The sequence below is a fragment of the Anopheles merus genome, chromosome 3L, assembly GCF_017562075.2.
Source record: "Anopheles merus strain MAF chromosome 3L, AmerM5.1, whole genome shotgun sequence".
Lineage (NCBI taxonomy): Eukaryota > Metazoa > Arthropoda > Insecta > Diptera > Culicidae > Anopheles > Anopheles merus.
In genome coordinates, this window is record NC_054085.1 from 23,931,530 (window position 1) to 23,952,816 (window position 21,287).

At 44.6% G+C, this 21,287-nt stretch overlaps 1 protein-coding gene across 16 annotated transcripts in view; it reads right to left on the reverse strand.

The window, feature by feature from the left end:
* The window catches only part of LOC121599672 (solute carrier family 12 member 4), a 153,355-nt gene that overhangs the window by 66,524 nt on the left and 65,544 nt on the right, over positions 1 to 21,287 (reverse strand). For 5 of the 16 annotated variants that reach the window (XM_041927669.1, XM_041927657.1, XM_041927663.1 and 2 more), the window contains one exon: positions 5,642 to 6,003. The exons of 8 other annotated variants lie outside the window; for them this stretch is intronic. In XM_041927669.1, coding sequence (XP_041783603.1) covers positions 5,642 to 5,771 — 130 coding nt within the window. In that variant the 5' untranslated portion in view covers positions 5,772 to 6,003. Of the gene's footprint in view, positions 1 to 5,641; positions 6,029 to 6,188; positions 6,452 to 21,098; positions 21,110 to 21,287 lie in introns of those variants that run through there. 3 more of the 16 variants (XM_041927659.1, XM_041927661.1, XM_041927660.1) reach the window with 3 other exon arrangements.

The window sequence follows — 21,287 nt, forward strand, 5'->3', positions numbered from 1 at the left end:
TTCTGTTCTTTGCGACAGAAAGCGACGGCCGCCAATGAAAACTACGCAGTCAAAACGCTTTCCCAAACACAGTTAAATCTAAAAAGAAAAGCCCTGATGCGCAGAGAGAGAGAGAGAGAGAGAGAGAGAGAGAGAGAGAGACACAGCACATATAGTTGCCACGCAATGTTGGTACGCGACCGGGTCCGGGAAGCTTTAAGGCAGTAAATATCCATTTTTACTGACATTCATAAATTCCGAAGCGCCACCAAAAAATCCGTGCCCTACGCGGCGGCTCTACCATCTGGCCGACAAAAATGTACAAAATTTTCGCAAGCGCACAGAGCCTCGAAAATTGGACCGGATTGGCGCTGGAATTCCCGTACCGTGCTTTTTGTGTGAAAAAAGTTGCCAACAGCAGACAGGTTTGCTGGGAGGGGAGGGGCGCACGAAGGTCCCGCATGGTTTTCGCCGATGTTGCCCGAGCTGTTTGAAAATAATGTTTGGATGCCAAGCGCTGAAATCGAAAAAGGTGGTGGGATTTCCGCAAAAGGTCCCGCCTTCCCAGCGACCGGTATGAAATATAGAATTGTTTAATTTTTTACACCCAATGTCCCAAATCACGCTTCCCAATCCCTCGCTCTTTTTAAGTTTCCCTGTGTGTGTGTGCGTTATCTGAGATTTAAAGGTAGCGTTCATAAATAATTGAATATTTCGTTTTACAAGTAATAGAGGACAAGATAAGAAGCAACGCCAAAAACGTTACATACAAAATGGTTAATAAATTGGATTACCGGTAGTGATCCAAGATTGGATTGGTTTTTGCCGGATTGGTTTTTTATAGGAATTAGAAAAATCGTGTTTGAATATGGTTTAACGATGTTTTCCGCTTATCGTAAAGAGCATGGAAAAATAAACAAATTTTACTTGTTTCACCTCCCAAAGGCACAAGATACCAAATAAAATTCCAATCTCTTACCGGCCTCGAATATCAAGACGTCCAACGGCTTACACAGCAAGCGCTCACTACAGCGCCCGGGTGTGCTCGCGCATAAAAGCGATAATAAAGCATTATGCATTATGCATTTTGAAGTGCAGAACAGGACGAAAACGCTAAGAACAGAAAATAATAATAAAAACACATGGACAAAAGAACCAACTCAAGAATAATGAAGATAGTTCTTTCAGCTGCACCTGATACAAAACGCCCAGAACAAATAAGATGTTTGCTGTAGCAAAAAAAAAAACGAAATGGTTCCAAGAAAAATTCATTCGTCTTCTTGTACCAGAGATAATGAGAAAGTGTCTCGGCAAAAGTGTGTTCACGTTTTGCGTGCGCCAAGATGGGGTTTTTGGACTCATGCTGTCGGGAAGAAAGTGCTAGAACGAGGACAAAAAAAACGCATTTATTCTCCTCCATGAAGTAGCGCGCTGCGCCTTTTGTTATGCAATCTCATCACATTCACAGTAATGGCTTAAATGTGTTTCCCCTGGCTTGCTGAGCTCGCTGCCGGTCGAACCCGGTCCGGGCGGGCTAGAAGCAAGCTGTTTGTCGCGTTTCTTCACAGCAGAGTGAACATCGGGACGGATGTTTGGAAGCTGCCCAGCTATGAAGAACGGCCAGAACGGTTTGCCAAACCTCCCGCACGCTGTGTTGCGCAAAGGGAGCGAAATTTATCTAAGATTTTTTGTGTGCCGTGTCTTGGTTTGGCGGCACGATTGCAAATCAAACCTTGCAGAGTTAGATATTTCGTAAAGAAAATCAAAAACCAAAATAATAACATTTTCTCTACCCAACAAAAGCTTGATTATATGCGCCTAAAGGTTTACTTGCTGCATTACATATTTAGCTTAGTAATTTCATCATTTTGCTCATTTGAACATATTTCATATTCACTGTTGTAAAACATGTCTTGTATGTCCAACATAGTGTAACTTCTTCCAACAATAGCACTTAGCGCGTCTTGGCACTGTTGTCGATAGAAGAATTAAGCCGATAACTTGGCAAGGACTTGCTTTTGGCAGGTACTGCTGTCATAAATTAAAAATTACAACGACATGATGCATGAGAACAACAACGGAGTCATTAAAATATTACATCCACCCTGACAGGTATTTCACTGTTGGGGCATTAATTGACAACAGCTGGCATTGCCACTCATTGCACCACCACCACTTCCGGACGCTTAGGCCCTTAGGCTGGGAACTTTACGACTTAACGGTCGTACAGTTAATATCACTCGACGGACGAAAGGCAAGCAGAAGTGAAGCATTCATTCTCAAGAGACTGGGAACATATTTTCCCACGTTCTACTTTTCGACAATCCTTACCACATTTGATCTGCTTGAAATTCTAATTGGAAGAAAATTACATTAAAATTGAGTATCGTTGAGGTGGTGGTGGTGGTGCGAAGTTTGCAACCATTGCTAACAAAGCCCCCACGAAGAAACCAAGCGTGTGGGAAACCAAGCGACTGTTTGCAGCTTAGAGGGTTTGCCTTTCGTGTATGTGGCTCTTTAGAATGGGGGAAAACCCGGTGGTAAATATTTGAGCAGCTCGTACACGTTCGTGAGTGGGATTATCATCGATATGTAGCTACGGGCAGGAAGTGTAACTCGATGCGATCTGCCAATTCCGAATGATGATTGTCGATAGTTTTGCCTCAAACCACACAGCTTTAGAAACGATGTGCCTTTAGAGGAGCAAGCATCACCGTTTCCTGTGGGAATTTTAAGCTTTCACATTTTACAGACTCTCTATTGGTTTCCCGCACTGACTCGAAAGTACAATTAGAGCCAATTTGGAAAGAGAGAGAGAGGGAGAAAAAAAAATACTTCCCTGCCAAATGGTTATGAAAATTGATGATGGCTTAGTGGAGATGTTTAGCAAACCACGGCTGCCACTGTTAATTAACCAGCACCAGAGCAGCAACCGGTTTCGGTAAGTAGGCTCGCCCGCACAATCTGCTTCTCGATTCTGGGCGGGCGATGAGAGAATTAATGATTTTTTAATGACCGTGCCGGGCGAAGAAAATCACTGCGGGCGAAATGGGTTTTTGCTCCCCTCGCTGCCGTGCGCGTGAAACGGGTTTGTGGGGCGAAACGGCCATTTGTATTGAGGCAGGCTGGAAATAAAGGCACATGCAATGCACGACACGGTGCGATGCGTTGGGCGTTTGTTTACTTACGTTGCTGACCATTTGAAAAAAAGGACTCTATTTATAGAGCGGCTGACGCAATCAAAACTATGCCTCCTGGGGCCAAGGGCAGGGTACGGCAGGAACGGCCAAACATGTCCAAACAACAACCGTACCACCACGACCGTGGGGACGAGATTTATTCAATTATTTGTGTTTACATTGGCCATCCCACACCCTGCGGGGGAGGCAAGCGAGAGGGAAAATAACAAAACAAAAAGAGAGCAAATCCTGAACTCAATATACTCGTTCAACCCATGCCGGCAAACCGACCCAACCAAAGAGCTGGGTGTAATGTGAGTCCATTCGAGTGGGGGTGGGGCAACAAGGAAATCAAACATTCGACGTGAGAAACGATGTGTTGCAGTGTGGAGGCGTGCGGGATGAGAAAAAGACGGCGCGGAAGCGATACGACAGACGACAGGGCACATCCAAATTGACCGACGCCGGGGCAACATTTGCATGTCTCAAGCGCGTCACGTACACGCACACTTTCTTTAGCACGGAGCATCAGCCAGCTCCGCAAAAACACTTTCACTCGCCGGGAAAATGGAAAGGTTTTGCTGTAATTCGATCGTCGCTAAAGTATGCCTGGCGAAGCTGGAAAGCGCTCTCAATTCCGAAACTCACTTCACCGCGCGCACGGCCGATGAAAGACGCGTGCCAAACCAACCAACCTTTGCAGTGGAACGTGTTCGGGGTGGTGGTGGTGGTGGCGGCGAGTGGTTTAACCTTTCGGTGCTTCGGTGTACAATTATTTTGGGCGTAACCATTCGAAGCATCGATTTCCGTTTGATGTTTAGATGCTGCGGGTGACAATTGAGCATGGAGCGGGATATAGAGAGAAAAAAAAAGTTTGATTCCGAGTGGTGTCACTTTCAAACATTTCAAACACAATGAAGGTTGAGTTTTTTGTTGTTGCTTCTCTCCGTTGCAAAAGGACTTTTCGTCGTACAACAACGAGCCATTCGCCGGAAATTGTTACTCGATCGGTAGTTGACAGGTACGAGATGGTACTGGGATGGGTTAAACTGTATTTGGCTGTGAAGCAGAACAGGTTTTTACGCCACTGTTGGTGCTGGAGCTTTATAGACGAGCGGATAGAGTCATCACTTTGCACACAGGAAATCGCTGGATCGAATCTCATTTATGGCAATAAAGAATTGTGTTTTTCATGGAGCATTATTGAATGTTAAGTTAAGGTAAGTTCCGAATGTAACAGTTTCAAAGGAATTGTAATTCGTATATTGAAACATATAATAAAAAACCACACAATGATGTCCAACTTCTGCCATAAAACAGAGCTCAAAGCTCTTTTAGCATTCATCCGTTTGTGAATAATGAGATCGGTTGAAAGTTTCGCTCGCCAGGCGAAGGTGTTTGAGCAGGTCTCGTGCTTTTGTTTCAAGCTTACTTTACGATTACAACGGTACCGCACTAACAGGGCTACACGACGATTTCCGTCCCCAAGCACAGCCCCCGCCCGCACGCAAACGGCCAATCACTTTGCCTTTTCTTAGAAACCCCCGATCGGAACAGCCACAAAAGCCATCCTTCCCCCAGTAGCCCGCATCCCTGATTTCCGATCGTGCCAATACGGGGAAGGCAAATCTATGCCCTCAAGCGAATGCGGCTCCATTACTTCACAGCATCATGTCAGCATGAGCGCGGGCCGCTTCCTTCCAACACGCTGGTTGAACCGTTTGTAAGACAGCTTCCGGGGAAAAGGTTTTCCTTTTCACAATTTTCTCCACCGTTCGCACCGAGCCCAATCGTGGTGTTAATTTTCCGGTTCGTCGAATTGCAGCCGGTTTTGTCAACGGGGGGCCGCTGTTTCCACAAACGGGAAAAATGGGGGAAACACTAACGGGAGCTGTCATTGATATCAGGTGCCGCGATAGAATGGTAGATGAAACGGCACACACGTGCACAGTGGCCAGTGGCGGTTTCCGATCGGTACAGATGCATACCGCCGATAAGTGTGTTGAATATGGTCGGTATGAATTATTTAAAGCCACACCACGCCGTCCATCTCCGTTGGCTTTCACGATGGTGCACGGTGATGGTTGTTTAATAGCTCTTTGCTTTCACGCCTTTTGGCTGGGAAATGTCGGGACAGGAGCTTCGCTTGCAGAAGATTGGACAGTGTCACCGAACAGATTAAACGACCCGCGCCCGGAAGTTATTACAAGCTATCATAATATTGTTTTTTGCCAACACAAAAGGAAGAGCCAATTGGCTTAGCAATGGTTTGTCGCATTAAAGTTTAATCGCAATTGTCACAGACGTATTTTGCCCACGAATGGATTTTCTAGCCATTTTATGAGGAATAAATATTCTCTGTTTCATCGCAATGAAGAAGGTGTCATTTAGTTGGTTTACGTTTAGTACAGAAAAAAAAATTAAAAATCAACCCAAAAGAACTATTTTTCACCGCAACATCACCAACACTGCACTTCCATTACCTTTTCCGGCCGCCTTGTTCGGCGACGCGCCCTTGCTGCCCGCGTTCTTCTGCTGCACGGCCGGGCTCGCCTGCTTGCTGGCGCCCTTCTCGGGATCGCCGCCGGCAGTTTTGTTGCGATCCTCCGCCATATTGCTTACGGCGCTCTTCACACCCACCTTGCGACTATTTCACACAACACTCTCTCACACACACACACAGACACACTTACCCACACGCTTTTACACGGACAACAAAATGATTCTGAGCCTTCTTTAATCACACGCACACACTAAGTACATATAACGGGTAGTAGTAGTAGTAGCAGTACAAGCTTGAGTGTGGGTAACTTTCGCGTCAAAGATGAGCTGGGACACACACACGCTGGAGGGAAACAAAAATACGACGGCTACAGATAATTGATGGGCTAACGTTTACAACTGATGAACGTTCAAACATGTGTGTGTTGCTCTTTTTATCATTTTTTAAATAAAATATATAAATCACTCAAAAACACTGCTGAAGCAAAGTTTCTCTTTTTTCATTCGATTTAAAAAAATACTGTTCACCTGTTTTTACACTTGTCAAACATTCCTCACTCCCGACGTAGGCGGAACGAAGTCACTTGTACACTTTTGGACCGACAGGACCCTGCTGCATCCGGCTCCAGTAGCACGCCTCAAACGACATGTTTAACACGATCGTTGCCAATCGGCAACCACTATGATCGCCACCATCGCGACGGAAAGGCGCGTACACGACGACGCCGAAAGCAAAACAAAACTCCGCACGGTCGATCCTGCCCGCTGCGATGCCGCGAACGATCTATTACTGTTTGCGATCGGCCAAACGGTGCGATTTGCTAGTGACCGCGAAAAATTAGAACATAACGATGCGAGATCTTGCGAGATGCCGAAAGAAGAAAAAATCAACCATCGGCCCCGAGCGGGAGAGAGAGAGAGAGCGAGAGAGGGAGCGAGTGAATGAGCTGAAGTTTTTCCTCCTTTTCAACGGCCCAACGTGGGGAGCGCGGTGGTGGTTGGTGATTTTTGCTCGCGCTATTTGCTATCCCGAGGTTCATGAAACGTGACCCTCACCTGTTTCCAAGTTTTCAAAATAGACATACTCGTGCCAATGGCGAGGAGCAGGAAACACTGCTCGATCGGATAGTAAACGGCTGAATTAGAAGAAATAGACGGAGGGGTGGGTGGGGGCGACAAAAAAAAACAAGATGACCCGGGAGGTATTTTGCGCAGAATTCACGCGAATGATTAGCGGATGACACGCACGGCGACACCTTCTCCACCGTCAGCACACACGTCCGTCATCGCACGGCGCAATCATAAAAATAATCTGCCGATCCAATCAGGGCAGGGAGGGGCCCATGGTACAACTGGCCGGTAAGGAATTTTGCCAAAACATTTCTTCCTCACCTTTCCGTTGGTGCTTCTTCTTCGTTCTCCTCTCCCCTTCAAGCATAGCTTCAATTTTGCTGTTGGCCGTCGGTGAAGAGAAAATTGAATTTAGCCCTCGAAAACCGATGAGACAGATTTCAATTTCATTCGACACGTTCTGCCGATGGGTTCTTGGTGAAGGCAGGGGTCTGCAACCTTTTTTGTCTGGGCATCGTCAATTGTGTGATTTTATGCAATATTTATTATCACAGAAACCACTACACGATTTACGACTCTATTTGAGACCGAAAAAAAAGTCCTAAAGCAAGGTCGAAAAAGGCGTATGTCCAATCATTATATAGTTTATAACCGTAGTTGAGAAGCCGAAATCTTAGGTATCGTGTATTTTAACGAAAATAAAATATAGATAATGGATTTATTTTATTACAAAGGACATCTATCGTGTATTGATGCTGAAGTTTGGGTATTTGGGGAATTTTTAAACATGTGTATGTAACGGTTACCAGTGAGCAATGGAAGAAAAAAATCCATCAATTTCTGTTAAAAGACAACTTTTAACTGACGTAACTCGAGTGGATCGTATCTCAAGGGGGTTCTATATTGAATTCACAAAAGAAATAACGAACAGTTTGCAATTACGACCAATTGAAAATACTAAACTAACTAAACTAACTAACGTATAGTAGTGCTCAAGTCGCCAATATAAACGAGTTAGGAAGTATTTTAGAATATTAAGTGTTTATTGAGTTTGTTCATCGGACATAAAAGAGTATCAGATGCTAGCTGTATTATAACTCTGGAAGGAAAAGCTTTTGATACTATCAGTGAAGATAATTAAAACAGTTTTTCGATTATTTCTTACTTTGTGATGCGCCTTTAACATAACATAAAATATTCAAAGTGTTCAAACTAGAGATGGATAAAGTTGGCAATTATCCGGAGTCGATTCCGAACCGACTACGATAATTTCGGCACCAACTCCGGAGATCAGGTATGACCAGCATTATTCGAAGTCGTTCGGAGTCGTTCATAGTCGTTCGGAGTCGTACGGAGTCGTTCGGAGTCTTTCGGAGTCGTTCAGAGTCGTCCGAAATCGATTGGAGTCAGAGTCGTCCGGAGTTCAAAACAAAGGCGCTGTATACGAAGTGCACGTGAAAATGGAAAGACAAAAAAATGAAATGAAATGCCTGATTATAAAAACATTGTTCCGGAAGGCTCTTGTCAACTCCGGGCGACTCCGACTGACTCCAGACGTCTCCGACTCCAAACGGCTCCAAACGAATCTGGGAGACTCCTGACGACTCCGAACGATTCCGGACGACTGCGAGCGACTCCGACTCCGTGTGGAGCTAGTGGTTCCGATTTTGGCGGAGTCAGAATCGAAGTAACAATAGCCGGATTCGGATCGGAGTCGTGAGTGCGCTCCAAAGAGCACATCACTAGTCCAAACCAAAAACCCCAAAACATTTGCTTTCGTTGGAAGTGTACAATCCCTGCATATTCAGAACATTTTTCACATGCCAGGCAACCATATTCTCGCAAAACACCGTTCCTGTTCAGAAACGGAACGCTCGCATGCCTTGATTGTTATTTTATTTCTATCTCGTGTTTTTCTTTTTTTTTTTTGCTTCTCCGTACCTTCAAAAAAATATTTTACCCATTTTCGCCGCATGATCCGCAGGGCGACCTAAGACCCCGCCGCATCGCGTAAGCGTCCCACAATCCCGATGATGGATGGCTCAAGTGACGAAAGAGCAAAAAAAAGCCCTTCAGATAGGGGTTTTGCACATAGCGCACACGTTCGCTGCTGCTGCTGCCAAACATGCTGCACAACACATGACACCAAGCACCCCCGGTACGGCTCGGCGCGATTTATGGCTGCCGGGGCTTGTGCTTGACGAGCTTGCCAAGCCCAACCTTTGAAAGGGGGAGGGAGCGGGGAAGGGGTGCCACTGTGTGCGACGTTTGAATCGACGGTTTTTGAGCGCTCGCGCGCGTGTGTGTGTGTCTTCTAGAAGATTTTATTTATTTATTTGCTCATTTATTTATTTATTTACTTAGTCATTTATTTAGCCTCGCTCGATTCACGCGCAGCGGTTTTCAGAATTCGCCATTCCCACATTACCGATGCTTCAAATGTGTTTGCACAGTGGGTGGAGGGGGGAGAGGTGGTTTTGCGAGGACAGTTTTGCTAGCGTCTATCGTTCCATTGCCAGCACGAAAACGGCTCTCTCGCGGCTTCATATCTTCATCGATGATGGATAAGACGGTGTTTAATCTTAGTCGGTGCGGCAAACCGCATGGAAAACTATCTCACCAAACTGTTCAAACGTGAATCTACCTGCCACAGTATAGAGTGTGTATTGCACAGCACGTGTGAAGTTCTTACAAGCGGGGCAGCTAAAATTAAAATCCCAACGCTTATCGCTTCAGTTGACAGCATTGCTTTAGCGGGAAAATGCCTAGACACTGTGATGTGATAAAACCCATTCATTGATTCGATTGACTCAACATCACTTCAAACACGGAAAGGCACACCACCAGAGCTTGCTGAGCGCCACTTCAAGCACAGGTATGACCTTTATCTGTCCTCTGTTGTTCGAACCGTATCATGTTGCCCGCCTCTTTGCCACCTCGATTTGTCCTCTTCTCGGAATCAACACTTTAGCGGAAGAAGCACTACTAAACATAATCCACTTCCACCGTACACACTCATCGAAACTCTGCTTGGTAGTAAAATTTTACACAGCCCGCACAACTTGACCTATTTCTAGAAATTTGAGCCTCACCGCATTCCAACGGATGGAAACATTTCTAGCGCACTAGACTAAATTGTGTGTTTTTTCCCCTCCAGTGTAATGCTTTTTATCAGTACGCAGAAAAGCAATTTACGATTGGTAAAATTGCAGCTCACAACACTTGCTGCTGGTACAAACACACACACCCCGAGCACGCTGAGCTGTTGAGGCGGCACTGTGCGCTTCTACAAGATGCGGCGGACCATTTTGATAGCTTGAACAGTAGCGTTGAATGGGGGGAAAGAAAAACTGATCAATCTCGATACGGTGACGACCATCAAAAGCGTGCGAGGGTCACGGGAGTGAAACAGCAAGCAACAGTTTGACTTTTGCTAGCTTTTCTGTTTGCTTTCGGCTATTGTTTTTGTTGCACTTCACCACGTGTGCTAATACCAGTGTCAACCGAGCGACCGACGGTTCCGCATGGTGACCGTCACAGATGCAATGCATCTTGCTGCGCGCCAACAATGCCATCGACGAATGCGTTTCCCACGCAGTCGTGCTGTGTTTACAGTGCGCCTTCAGGTGGGCTCAGGTGTGACATGAAAAACGAAAGCTCGGGTCGTTGTTTTGCATACGGCGATGATTTATGGTACACTACTCCACCAACGCATGTATGTTTAATGTATATCTTTGTATCTATTTGTTTTCTTAATCAACTATAAATTATTTTAATATTCAATTGTACTCCAATCAATTCAAAATTAAATGAAAAAATGATTTATTTCGAAAATATTGAAATGAAAAAGGCAAAAAACCTGTTCAAATTAAGCCTACGCCCTGAAATGCCGTATAAAGTTTCAGTTTCCAATTGGATCAGCGCTCAGTGGAAAGCGATTCGAAACTCATTAAAATGAGAATTAAAAGCAATGCCCCGCTCCAGGTACGGTATCACGGGCTCACTCGCTCCTGCCTCTCTTTGCAAATCAAGCCCAAAATGAGGCCAATCGTAGTGGAGCGAGCATTCGCTTTACTTCCTCGTTCATCTTACTCTGTGCAGTGTCAGACTGCTTTGTGTTGGTGTAGCTTTAGAAAAGAAATGAGGCCGAGGAGAAAAAAAGTATTGGAAAACAGAATCTCACAATTAATATTCAGCGTTTTGGTAGTGTGCGAGAAACGATATATTTTTAGGTTCTTTAGTTTTATCAGAAGAAATAATTCTCGATAGTGTGCACCCTGTTTGTTGGGAACAGTTTTCAATTGCACAAAAAAAAATAAAAACATTTAAAAAATCTTTCCCTAGCATTTCCACTTAAGCATTTTTTATTGTTCGTTTCCTTCTAATATTGTTCTATTGTCAACAGCCTATTCTTTTTTAACTATTTTTTTTGTACTTTATGAAATTCCAGCTTCGTTTTCTAGTATCATCACTCAAAGTGCAAAGCCAAAAACAAAAAAAAAACAAACAATACAAACATTAAGCTCGCAGCAAAATGGCGCTATTTCAGGTTTGCGATAAGCGCTTTCTGTTCGCCGGAAACGAACCGTGCAGAAAGTTTTACCTTGCCGAAATTGTATTTCTACCTACGCACGTACACATTCACACGCACCGCACAAAGACCCTCACACGTCCCAAGCTGAGCCAAGGGAACGCACGTACAAAGTAGTGCACAAAACCCGCACGGTGAGCGAGAAAGTGCGGAAACGAAGCGCGAAAGGAAACTTTTTGGAGCAGATCTTTCGCCGTTTTGCCGGCGTAAAAGTTTCGGGGTAAAAGCAATTTCAGGAAGCTCTCTCTTTCGTTTGACAGTAGCGCCGAGGTGGTCGAGGTCGTCATCATACTGATTCAGGGAGGGGAGACGGGATTGGATTGGATTGAGGTAAGCGGGAGCTGTATGAGCTGTATGAGTAATTAAATTAATGTGATCCTAGAACACTCCGACCAGCGATCGAGGCGTGAGGGTTGGATGTGTGTAAATCGCTAGTGGTGAAGGCAAGCGCGCACATGATGTACGGCATGCTTGTTTGTGTGTGTGGAGTGTTTCGGCAAGCTCCAAAATTAGCGCGTATGACGCGCGGGCTCCTGTGCCAATGTGGGTAATGTGGCCACCGGGCACGTCATAAATATTGGCGAGCTGCGGGGTTTTAGTGTAACGCTTCGCTGGTTATTATTATCCTCGCTGCACTCCAAAAGGTAGCAGCTGGGCAGCTCCCACAAAGCAGCCTCTCGTAGTGGGGGCAAACTGTGTTTGATAAGAACGCTCGATCCTGCAGCTGGCATATAAAGAAATGAAAGTTTCTTAATTGGACTCAAGCACAGTGCACGGTGCCATTAAACGATACGATGAAGAGCGCTTTCTGGTTGTTTTTTTGCCACAACTTAAACGCTTTCGGGAACTAATTTGATGATGTACGAGGTACTGGGGAACAAGAGTAGCAAACAAACAGAAAAAACACAACTCTTTCGCTCGAAAATGACGAAAGTGTACGAGCAGTCGGCAAACGGACGCTTTGCTGATTCTAATGTGACACACACACACACACACACACACACACGGTTTGCATAAGACATTCGTTTCATTTTATAGCACAGTTTGGCAGGAAATTGCTTCCTCCTCTCATTGACAGTCGTATAATGACCGCGAGGAAGCGGTTGTGCAGTAAAAAAAACCGAGACCAAAACGGCGCCATTGCCAGACACACCCACCCACGTGGCGCTCACAATGAAATACTTTTTTTATATTTCGGTTTATAGTCGGAGGTGGACATTACTTTCGAAATTGTGCCACCGTGCAGGCGAGCAGCTTCAGTGGGAGTTAAGCGGACGAGGCACATTAAAAACGGAAAAACTATCTCTCGAGTAAATCCACCGAGAACGAGAACCGGAAGAAGAGATGCATCTTTTGCCAATTTCTTGAACCACGTTTGCCGGTGCTCGAATCGCTAGCAACCATTATATATATTTTTATTATGGGCTTGCATATTTGAAAGCAATATTTTATAGGATGTGCTATAAAGTGATGTTGCAGTTAGATTTGCTGTTCCGATTGAGAATTTCAGACTGTTTCAAACGCCTACTACAGTTGTCTTTGCTAGTGTTAACAAAGCCTGACGCTAACTCAATCCGACGCGCCAAAACCTCCGTCCAGCGGGTTAAGCTAGCCACACACACACACACACACACACATAGCTGACCAAATTCATTATATAAATAGGGTCATCTTCTCACCATCCGGTAGAGCGGTGGTTTTGCGTTGCTAATCGGATTGCAAACCGCCCTTCTCAACCCCCCCCCCCCCCCCCCCGGTGTCCAGGGAACATCTTTGAATGGCCTTCGAGTGGGCCAAACCGAGCCCAACCGAGGTATCAAAAGCCCTCCCCCACCGGGGGCTGGTGAAACCCCACAGCAAAGGCAATCATTCACGGTGACGGTGAAGTACAAAAACACACACACACACTGTGTGTCACCGGCTGTCAATTAATGGCTGATGACCGTAGGCATATAACACCCGCACCCGTTTTGATGTGCTCATTGGAACTCCACGGCAACGCACCAAAACGGTTACGCAATAGAGGTTTCCCTTTTTTGAAGCGGCCTAGGAGAAAATGCACTCCCAACGACTCGCTCGGGAGACTTACCACATGGGGTGTCCAGTCAGCTAGTCTTCGTTGACATTGAGATAGAGCTTACCAATTGCAAGCACACACAAGTACACGCGTTGCACGGAAGATAGCAGGAAGTTAGCGAGTTTGGCGAGTCTATCAACTGTGCTGTACACGCAGGGAGCACACGGAGGACACGTTTGTTTCCTCCCCTTAGAGGCATTCCCGAAGAAAGCAGGTCTACCGGAAAAGCGCTCGCAGTGAAACCGGAAGGTTGCCGCTGGGGCACCCCCATCCTGCGGGACCATCATGCTCTCGATGCGAAACGAGGGACGGTGCACGTGTTTGCAGTGCGCGCACACGCGTTCCGCTCGTATCGTGCGCTTTAGCGGGGAGAGAGAGAGAGCGAGTGGAACAGGCTGGCCCGTAACAGCCAGTGCGCCTCAGGACGGAGGATTATCCCGGCAGCAGCAGCAACGAACGGTCGTATTGTGCAACGACCCAGTTTTGCCGTCATTGCACAGGCCTGTGTTGTTTTTTTGGTTTTGTTTTTCGTTGAGCTAAGAACGGAAAACATTCGGTAGCTCGGTGACGATAAGTGCTCGGTAGTGCTGGGGTGCAGGTAGCAGGAATGGAGGAAACAATGAACAGAAGACGGAGCCGGTTAGTTAGTGCGTCGCATTAAGTATTGATGGAAATTATTGTTTAAAGGAATTATGGATGTTATAGTTCACTCATTATGTTTCGGGCGGCTTTAAGGTGCTTATTGCTAACGGCCATTGCAAGATGATGGTGATCAATTGTATGTTGCGCTTTTAAAAGGATTCCAAGGGAAAAGTTTATATCATTTAAGGATCAAAACATAATTCAATTCAAGTTTTGTACATTTTTAAATATATTCAACATTATCACATAGCGTTACAACTTATTTTGTTTGCAAGCTTCAATTTTCTGGAATGTCTGCCTGATCTGCCACACATTGTATTGGCATGAGAATACAATTTTGGTTATTACACATGATTTTCAACACATCACAAAGAACTGTCAAACTCAATCCAGCTTGAGACGTGTTGAAAATTATGTAGAAGAGTTGAAATATTATTGTGATGCAAATGCAATGTTTGACAGCTGTTGAAAAACATCTGTATAATCTGCAATAAAAATCGTAAAACATTTCAAAATAGTATTTTAAGGCAAAACTAATTTTTTTATTTAAAAAATCGTTTTGAATTCTCAAATTTTAAGCATAAATTTTGAAAGAAGTTTAATTAAAACAATGCTTAATGACAGAATTTGGCGATTTTTACGTTTTCAGACAGATTGAAACGTGTAGAATAGATTTTAGGTAAAATTTGTGTTACTTTTTAAATGACTTGAGAAAATATTTTTATTTAGTATGTTGCTTTGGTTTGCTCTATAAACCATGCAAAACTGTCTATGAGTTAGACAATTGGCCAAATGTCTCGAAAGAGCGTGTCGTTTCAGCTGGTTAGAGTATTTTTGCTCAACAATTTTTAATACTTACTACGCAATGTTGTGAAATTAAACAAATTATCGGCAGAGTATTTAATTCATAAAAAGATTAACAAGCTTTAAGTTTATTTTTTTCACTTAAATGTTATTCCAGAAAATCAACTAAACCAAGCAAAAACCACTAAGGACTTACAAGCTGCCTCGCTAATACATTTATAAACGTCCCATGTGTATGACCAAATGCACGCAAATTAGTTTTCCATTTTCACACGAGCGCATTAGTGTGGTTACTCGTTTGTACTAAAATCTTCACTCGAGCGTCTTTTCCCTAAGAGCTTTTCCTGGTACATCGGATCCTGAAGGTACTCTAATTTTATCTTCACCCTATAACTCTCTCTTTCTTTCTCCTCCTCAGTTTTGATCACTGTACAGTTCTGGGTAGAGCGGTTTTACGCTCACAGGCTTGGAGTTGTCAAAAACAGCTCCAACTCCCTCCGAAACCGAGTAAACGCAAAACGCAACCCCTTCAAAAATAGGCTGTGCGTGACTGGCCCTATTTTGGGGGGTGAGATTGGGCACAATTTTATCGGTATTTCACTATTTGTAAAACAACCGACTCATTCTTACGGTGTGTCACGAGTTGAGCCCACCCGCCACACTGTCACACGGTTCTCGGGATTGATAAACGCGAGCGAAAAAAAAACAGAAAGAAAGCACACGCCTTGGCTCCATTTCCAAGCCACCCATTTTTCAGCGTCTTGGGTGATTATGTAAATCACCAGGATTGCGGAACACGATGAATGCCAAAAGCTAGGGGGCTGAGCAATTCACACGAATCCTTTTGCGTCCCACTGTTTTGCTCTGCATATCCGCTTAATCCGCGGATCGAACGGATGCTGCTGCTGGTGTCGAGCAAAAAATAAAGGAGTGTTGATAGTCGATTTCTCATTTCACCCCCTTTTCACCCACTTTCCGTCCCGGGAGTTCTCGTGATGTTTTTTCTTCTTTTCTTCCTGTTGGATTTCCAACCAGTTCCGGCGCAGCAGCGCGTTCAGTTGAAAGCGAACAATCGACAAACATTTCCGGAACTTTCGCCGCGAGCCTTCCCCGCAGCACGCTGTGGCACACACTGCGAGTGCAAACCAGGTGTGCCACGAGTCTCGCCCCGAGGTTGGACACAATGGTGCCTGCCCAAGCTTTCGCCGGGATCTGCCCGGGAAAGGTTATTTTATTTTTGGATCGAGTTCAAAACCGATTTTCGACGAGTTTGTCGATGGGCATGATGATGATGGGCTTTGGTTGGGTCCGAAATTGGATGCAAAAGGTGGGTGATTGGGCTGGAGGCTGTGGGGAGTGAGTAAAACGGGGATTGCAGAAAAACAAATGAAAAAAGCCAAAATGCTCACAGAACTCCACAACCATGAAAGTGGATAGGAACAGTCGACCAGCAAAAAAAAAAAATGGCTGCTGGTTCCGAGGTGCACGGTGCTACAAATCGTTTCTTTTCAGCTGAATGAAGCTCGAATTCGATTAAACTCATCTGTAGGTTTGCGAACGCCCCCGGACAGAGTGATGGGGAGGAGTCGCTCCCTTTGGCGAATTGTATAATTTGAAAATAGTGTGGACATGGAATCCCGCATAAATAAGGCATCACTGCAATGTGTATCGGTTGATATGATGGGAGGATGAGTATACATGACAAACTCCCCAAAAAAGGAGTAGCGCTTCACTCAACCAAATTTGATCATATTGAAGAATGTCGGAGTGTACCAGCATTGCCAAAGATGCCGAATAACGTGAGCACCGTCGTACTGTCAAATCGAGATGTATAAACCTCCAGGGAGTGCTCTAGCTAGATTCTAGACACTAGACGCTGGACGCACTAGAAAGCACAAATGTGAATATAGGAAAATATGGTCTCCATGTCCAGCAAGCAGCAAACATTCAACGCAGCCAAAGTTTCACTCCACTCTGCTCGGCGCAAAACATGCTCAGTTTCGTTCCAAAGTCCAACACACTGTCAGATCCCTGTCAGCTCGTGGAACGAGTTGGAGTCTTCCCTCGGAGTCCTCGGTGTAGTATGCAAATTTTTCTGTCGTTTGTACCACATCTGGGACAAACTCAGGGATGTATACATGGAAGAAGCGACATAAAAAAAAAAAAACCGGACACATCGGCGACATTTCGTCCGGTCGTTTTCGCTGCAAGGTAGAAAGAGAGTGGATGGATGACACACACACAAAAAAAAAACAACCCTTTTCGGCCAGACATTCGGGACTATCCAGAAACTGTTTCCTGCTTGCCCATGCCCAACCCGACACGCCGCTAACTCGTCGCCGGGGTAACAAGATACAGGCGCCAATAATTGTACCCCATTTTTGCATGCACGGCCACGGCCCCACGAGGTGAGTAATCAGGATGATGATAACCTTCGTTTGCTCCGTTGGTCCTTCGAAAAAGATAGCAGGCGAACCAAAACACAAAAAAACGCATTAGAAATGAACAGCCGCGGAGTTGCTATCTCAACTGGCGAAGCTTGGAAGATAGAGAAAGAATGTAAAAAATGGACACTGCAGACACTCCACAGCTGAGGTGAGATCAGGATCTTGAAGAGTATCATTTGAAGCACGGGAAGAGGTAGATACACGTGGAGAAAGGAGGAAAACTTCCAGCTATATACACTCACGTACAACCGTACGCTAAAGTGTCTGCTCGTCATACACTTGATGGCCCCCAGGAACGGTGACGTCCGAGTACGGTGCTCGCAATTTCGTTGATTGTGTGATCGCGAAAATTGAAATTCAAATCAAATTTTGCTTCGCACCAACTTCTCGGGGCTCATTGGAGAAGCCCCCACCCCACGCCTAATCATTCTTTGACCTCGCTCGTTTCATCGCAGCGCACGGGGATATATAGTTTTGCAAGTAACCTGCTCGGAGATGAACGATTGGGAGGTGCTCAAGCAGCACAAAAATGCACCCAGAAGATGCAAACACATAGCGCCCATAGCCCCAAAACCTGAGCCGCATCATTACACGCGCAGAAAATGTTTGCAAAAACTCAATTCTCCTCCGCCTCGCGATAATGTGATTCGTGACGGGCAAAGTCTTTCACCACCTCGTTGCCCGGCCGTGCAAACCGTGCACCGCGTGTGTTCGGTTGATAAAATATTGAAGTGGTAATTGGATTGCTGCTGAAGCGTAACCTGGCGCATGTGACAAATTTAAACGTCCCCGCTTCACCGCGTCGAGCCAACCGAAGGGGGCGAGGGAGGGGGAGGCTGAACGAAGCGCCCGTGTAGGGTAGGGGGTGCCCCCGTGAAACAAATTTAAACCGATCACAACATTTTCGCAACGATAAATTGTGGGAACGAAGGTCGCAAAATTTATGTGTCTCGTGCAGGGATGCAACAGGAAAAATAGTGAAATGGTGTGACCGTGTAGTAGCTTGTAGTGTATGTTTGTGTGAGTGTGTTTCAACATTTTGGGCGCCCATTATTTCAACACATTCGGCGAACTGTTGAGGGTAGTGTGTGTGTTTGTGTGTCTCAATGTGTTTGGAGTGGGTGGGCTTTGAGCAAATGTGATAAATAAAAAGTTTTTAAATTGACTTCATGCACGGGGCCAACAACTTTATCCATTTGTTGATTAATAAAGTTGATTGCGTGCCGTTAGCGTAGTACGAAATGGGGGAGTGGCAGAAGTTGTGGAAATTAAAATATATTTCACAATAAGAGAAAAGTACTAAACAATGTTTAATGAAAATGCTCCTGGTTAAGAAAATACAGAAAAACACAAAAACATTGGACAGTTCTTATGGTTGTTTCAATTTGAGCATCATGTACAGTGGAACCCCGCAATCGTTACATGAAAAACTGGTTCTGCGGAAGGCTTTTTTGTATACCATTTCTATGAAAAGGTAAATAAATGGTCCCAAGACCGCAAATATGCTACTATTATGGCATATACGCATGTGAAGAAATCCACTGTTAAACATATCCTATTAGACTATCATATTCTATTTTCCAAAATAAGTTAATCCCATCACAATTCAAAATTTCTTATGGTAAGAATAGCTACGAACAACGATTATCAGCATGAACAAAGTTTTTAAATATTTCGTTCAATTTCATGGCGCAAAACTTACAGGTCACTAAAACACACCACTTATGTAGTCATACGAAACTCCTCCAACTTACAGCAATTGACAAGGGATACTAAATGAACAAGTGGAACCAGAAAATCGTATTAGATACATTCGTCAATATACAATTATACGGAACTTCTTCTTCTGGCAACTAAACGATTGTTTTGTATAGAAACTCTCAACTGTCTGAGCGATAACCAAAATTATAGAAATGCTCAAAGATAACCGATCGTTATCTTAATTTGAAATCTGCTCCCAAAAACTGTATTCTGAGCACGAATGGTTTTGCTCGTTATGCGAGATTTTACTCGATAAGAGAAGTATTTGTTGAGCATTTTGATTTGCTTGTTATGTAAAAAGAATCGCTAGAAAGGGATAGACATATTTTTTGTAAAATGTAAAGTGTAAAATCTATTGAAAATTAAACACACTCGTAAAAAATAACTGATATGAAGTAGAAACAAATTAAAGAAACTAATAAAAACCAAACATATTCAAGGATAATACATATACAAGGACAAAATATAAAATAAATCTTATAAGTGAATGGAAAATATGAAAACAATAAACAAACATGTACAATCAAATCAAGAACAAATTAAGGTACAGATGTTATGAAACTTATTCACAACTAAATCATTAAACAATTTCAAAGTGGTCCAATTAACACGAAAAAAAGAATGAGAAAATCTCTTATTTTCTTTTCTATTCTAATCCTGCGCTATTAGTTGCGCAACCGTATGGGTGTGTCATGTCGGTACTGGGTTACTACCGTTAGTGTTGGTGCGGATCTACTGCTGTTTTCGATTTCTTGTTTTTAGGCAGGTTAGCGTGTATGTTTTCCACATTTTTGTTTGCACAAACATGCTGTCAATCTCAATAACAAATGGTACATTGTGTATCTCTTTGCTCGGTTCTCGGTAAACGAACCGTGATTTGAGCCGTACATTCACTGCGTTCTTTAGATGACAGCTGTCAGAAGGTGTTTGCATTTTCTTGCCTTTCCAATACGATTCAATTCTAGCCAGTGTGAAAGAAAAACACATTCCAGTGCTTACGTTACAGACCGTTACATGCGAGCGGTGTAGCACGTAAGTGAGTGAAATGAAGCACAGTGAGAGCAGTATGAGACAGCCGTGTAACCGTGCACAGTGCTGGTAGAAAAAAAGCTACACTTTGCGAGGGTTAAAACACGCTAGCTGTACAATTTCCATCGTCACATGGGCTGCTGCACAATACTATCGCTGGCGCGGGGTAAAGGAACGTCCGTTAAAAACAGAGCAATGCGGCTACAAACGGCTCTCGGAGCGCGGTACATCATCCCACAGGAACATCAGTCTTTTTTTTTCCTTCTGCCAGCTGTGATAGTGTCAGTCGGTGGAAGTATACAGTGTGTGTACAGACCGAGGAAGAGACCCTCCAGGAAAGGACAGTTCACGAGCGGAGATGCGAGAGTGTATTAATTCCACAGCAGATGGGCAGGCTTGGTGCTGAGAGCACATCTCATCCAGAGTAAAAGGACGAAGAGCGAAAGAGGGATAGCGCAGAGAGACAGCGTGCGAGCGAGCGCGTGAAAGGCAGCACGGAATGCTGGGAGTCACGTTTTTATGGTATTTGTGCACCCCATTACTGGCCCCATCGGTCACACAGTTTCGCGCGCACGCACTCACACAAACATGCAAACATGTACGGTAGGCGAATGGGCCCAGGACTTTGGGGCAAACGTCAGATAAAATGTGCGCACAGTCCGTCAGTGGAGTACATTTTGCACATAAATATTACACTATTTACGTTCCTGTCCCGGGTTCGCTGGTGTGTAACACTTTATTTTTCGTGCATGAGGAATGTTTGGCAATAATTTTTGGAGGATACGACTGGACTACAAAAGGGTTTGGTTCGTTAACACGGTAACCAGGAGCAAATTCAGCATCAGCTGGAGCCTGCTATCGAACAGGCTATGTAACACCATTTCACACACACGACACATTGTTTCGCACACCCATACAAAAAAAAACACACACACACACTAACACCCATGTATTTGCTCGCAATTTGGTTAGAAATCCGCAGATACACTCTTTGCAGGAAACACGCAAAACACTACCAGCAGCAAATCTGTGTCAAGTAAACAACCGTGAGAAGTCGGTTTGTCGGGGTTTTTTTTTTTTTTGTAGGCGCACTTTCGTTAATGGAAAAGCTCAGTCTTGTCCAGAGAGGGTAGAGTGAGTGGGAGACACAGATCCGCTGCGGGGCGGTAAACGGGCAAGAGATGCAGAAAGCAAAGGCAGGCCCT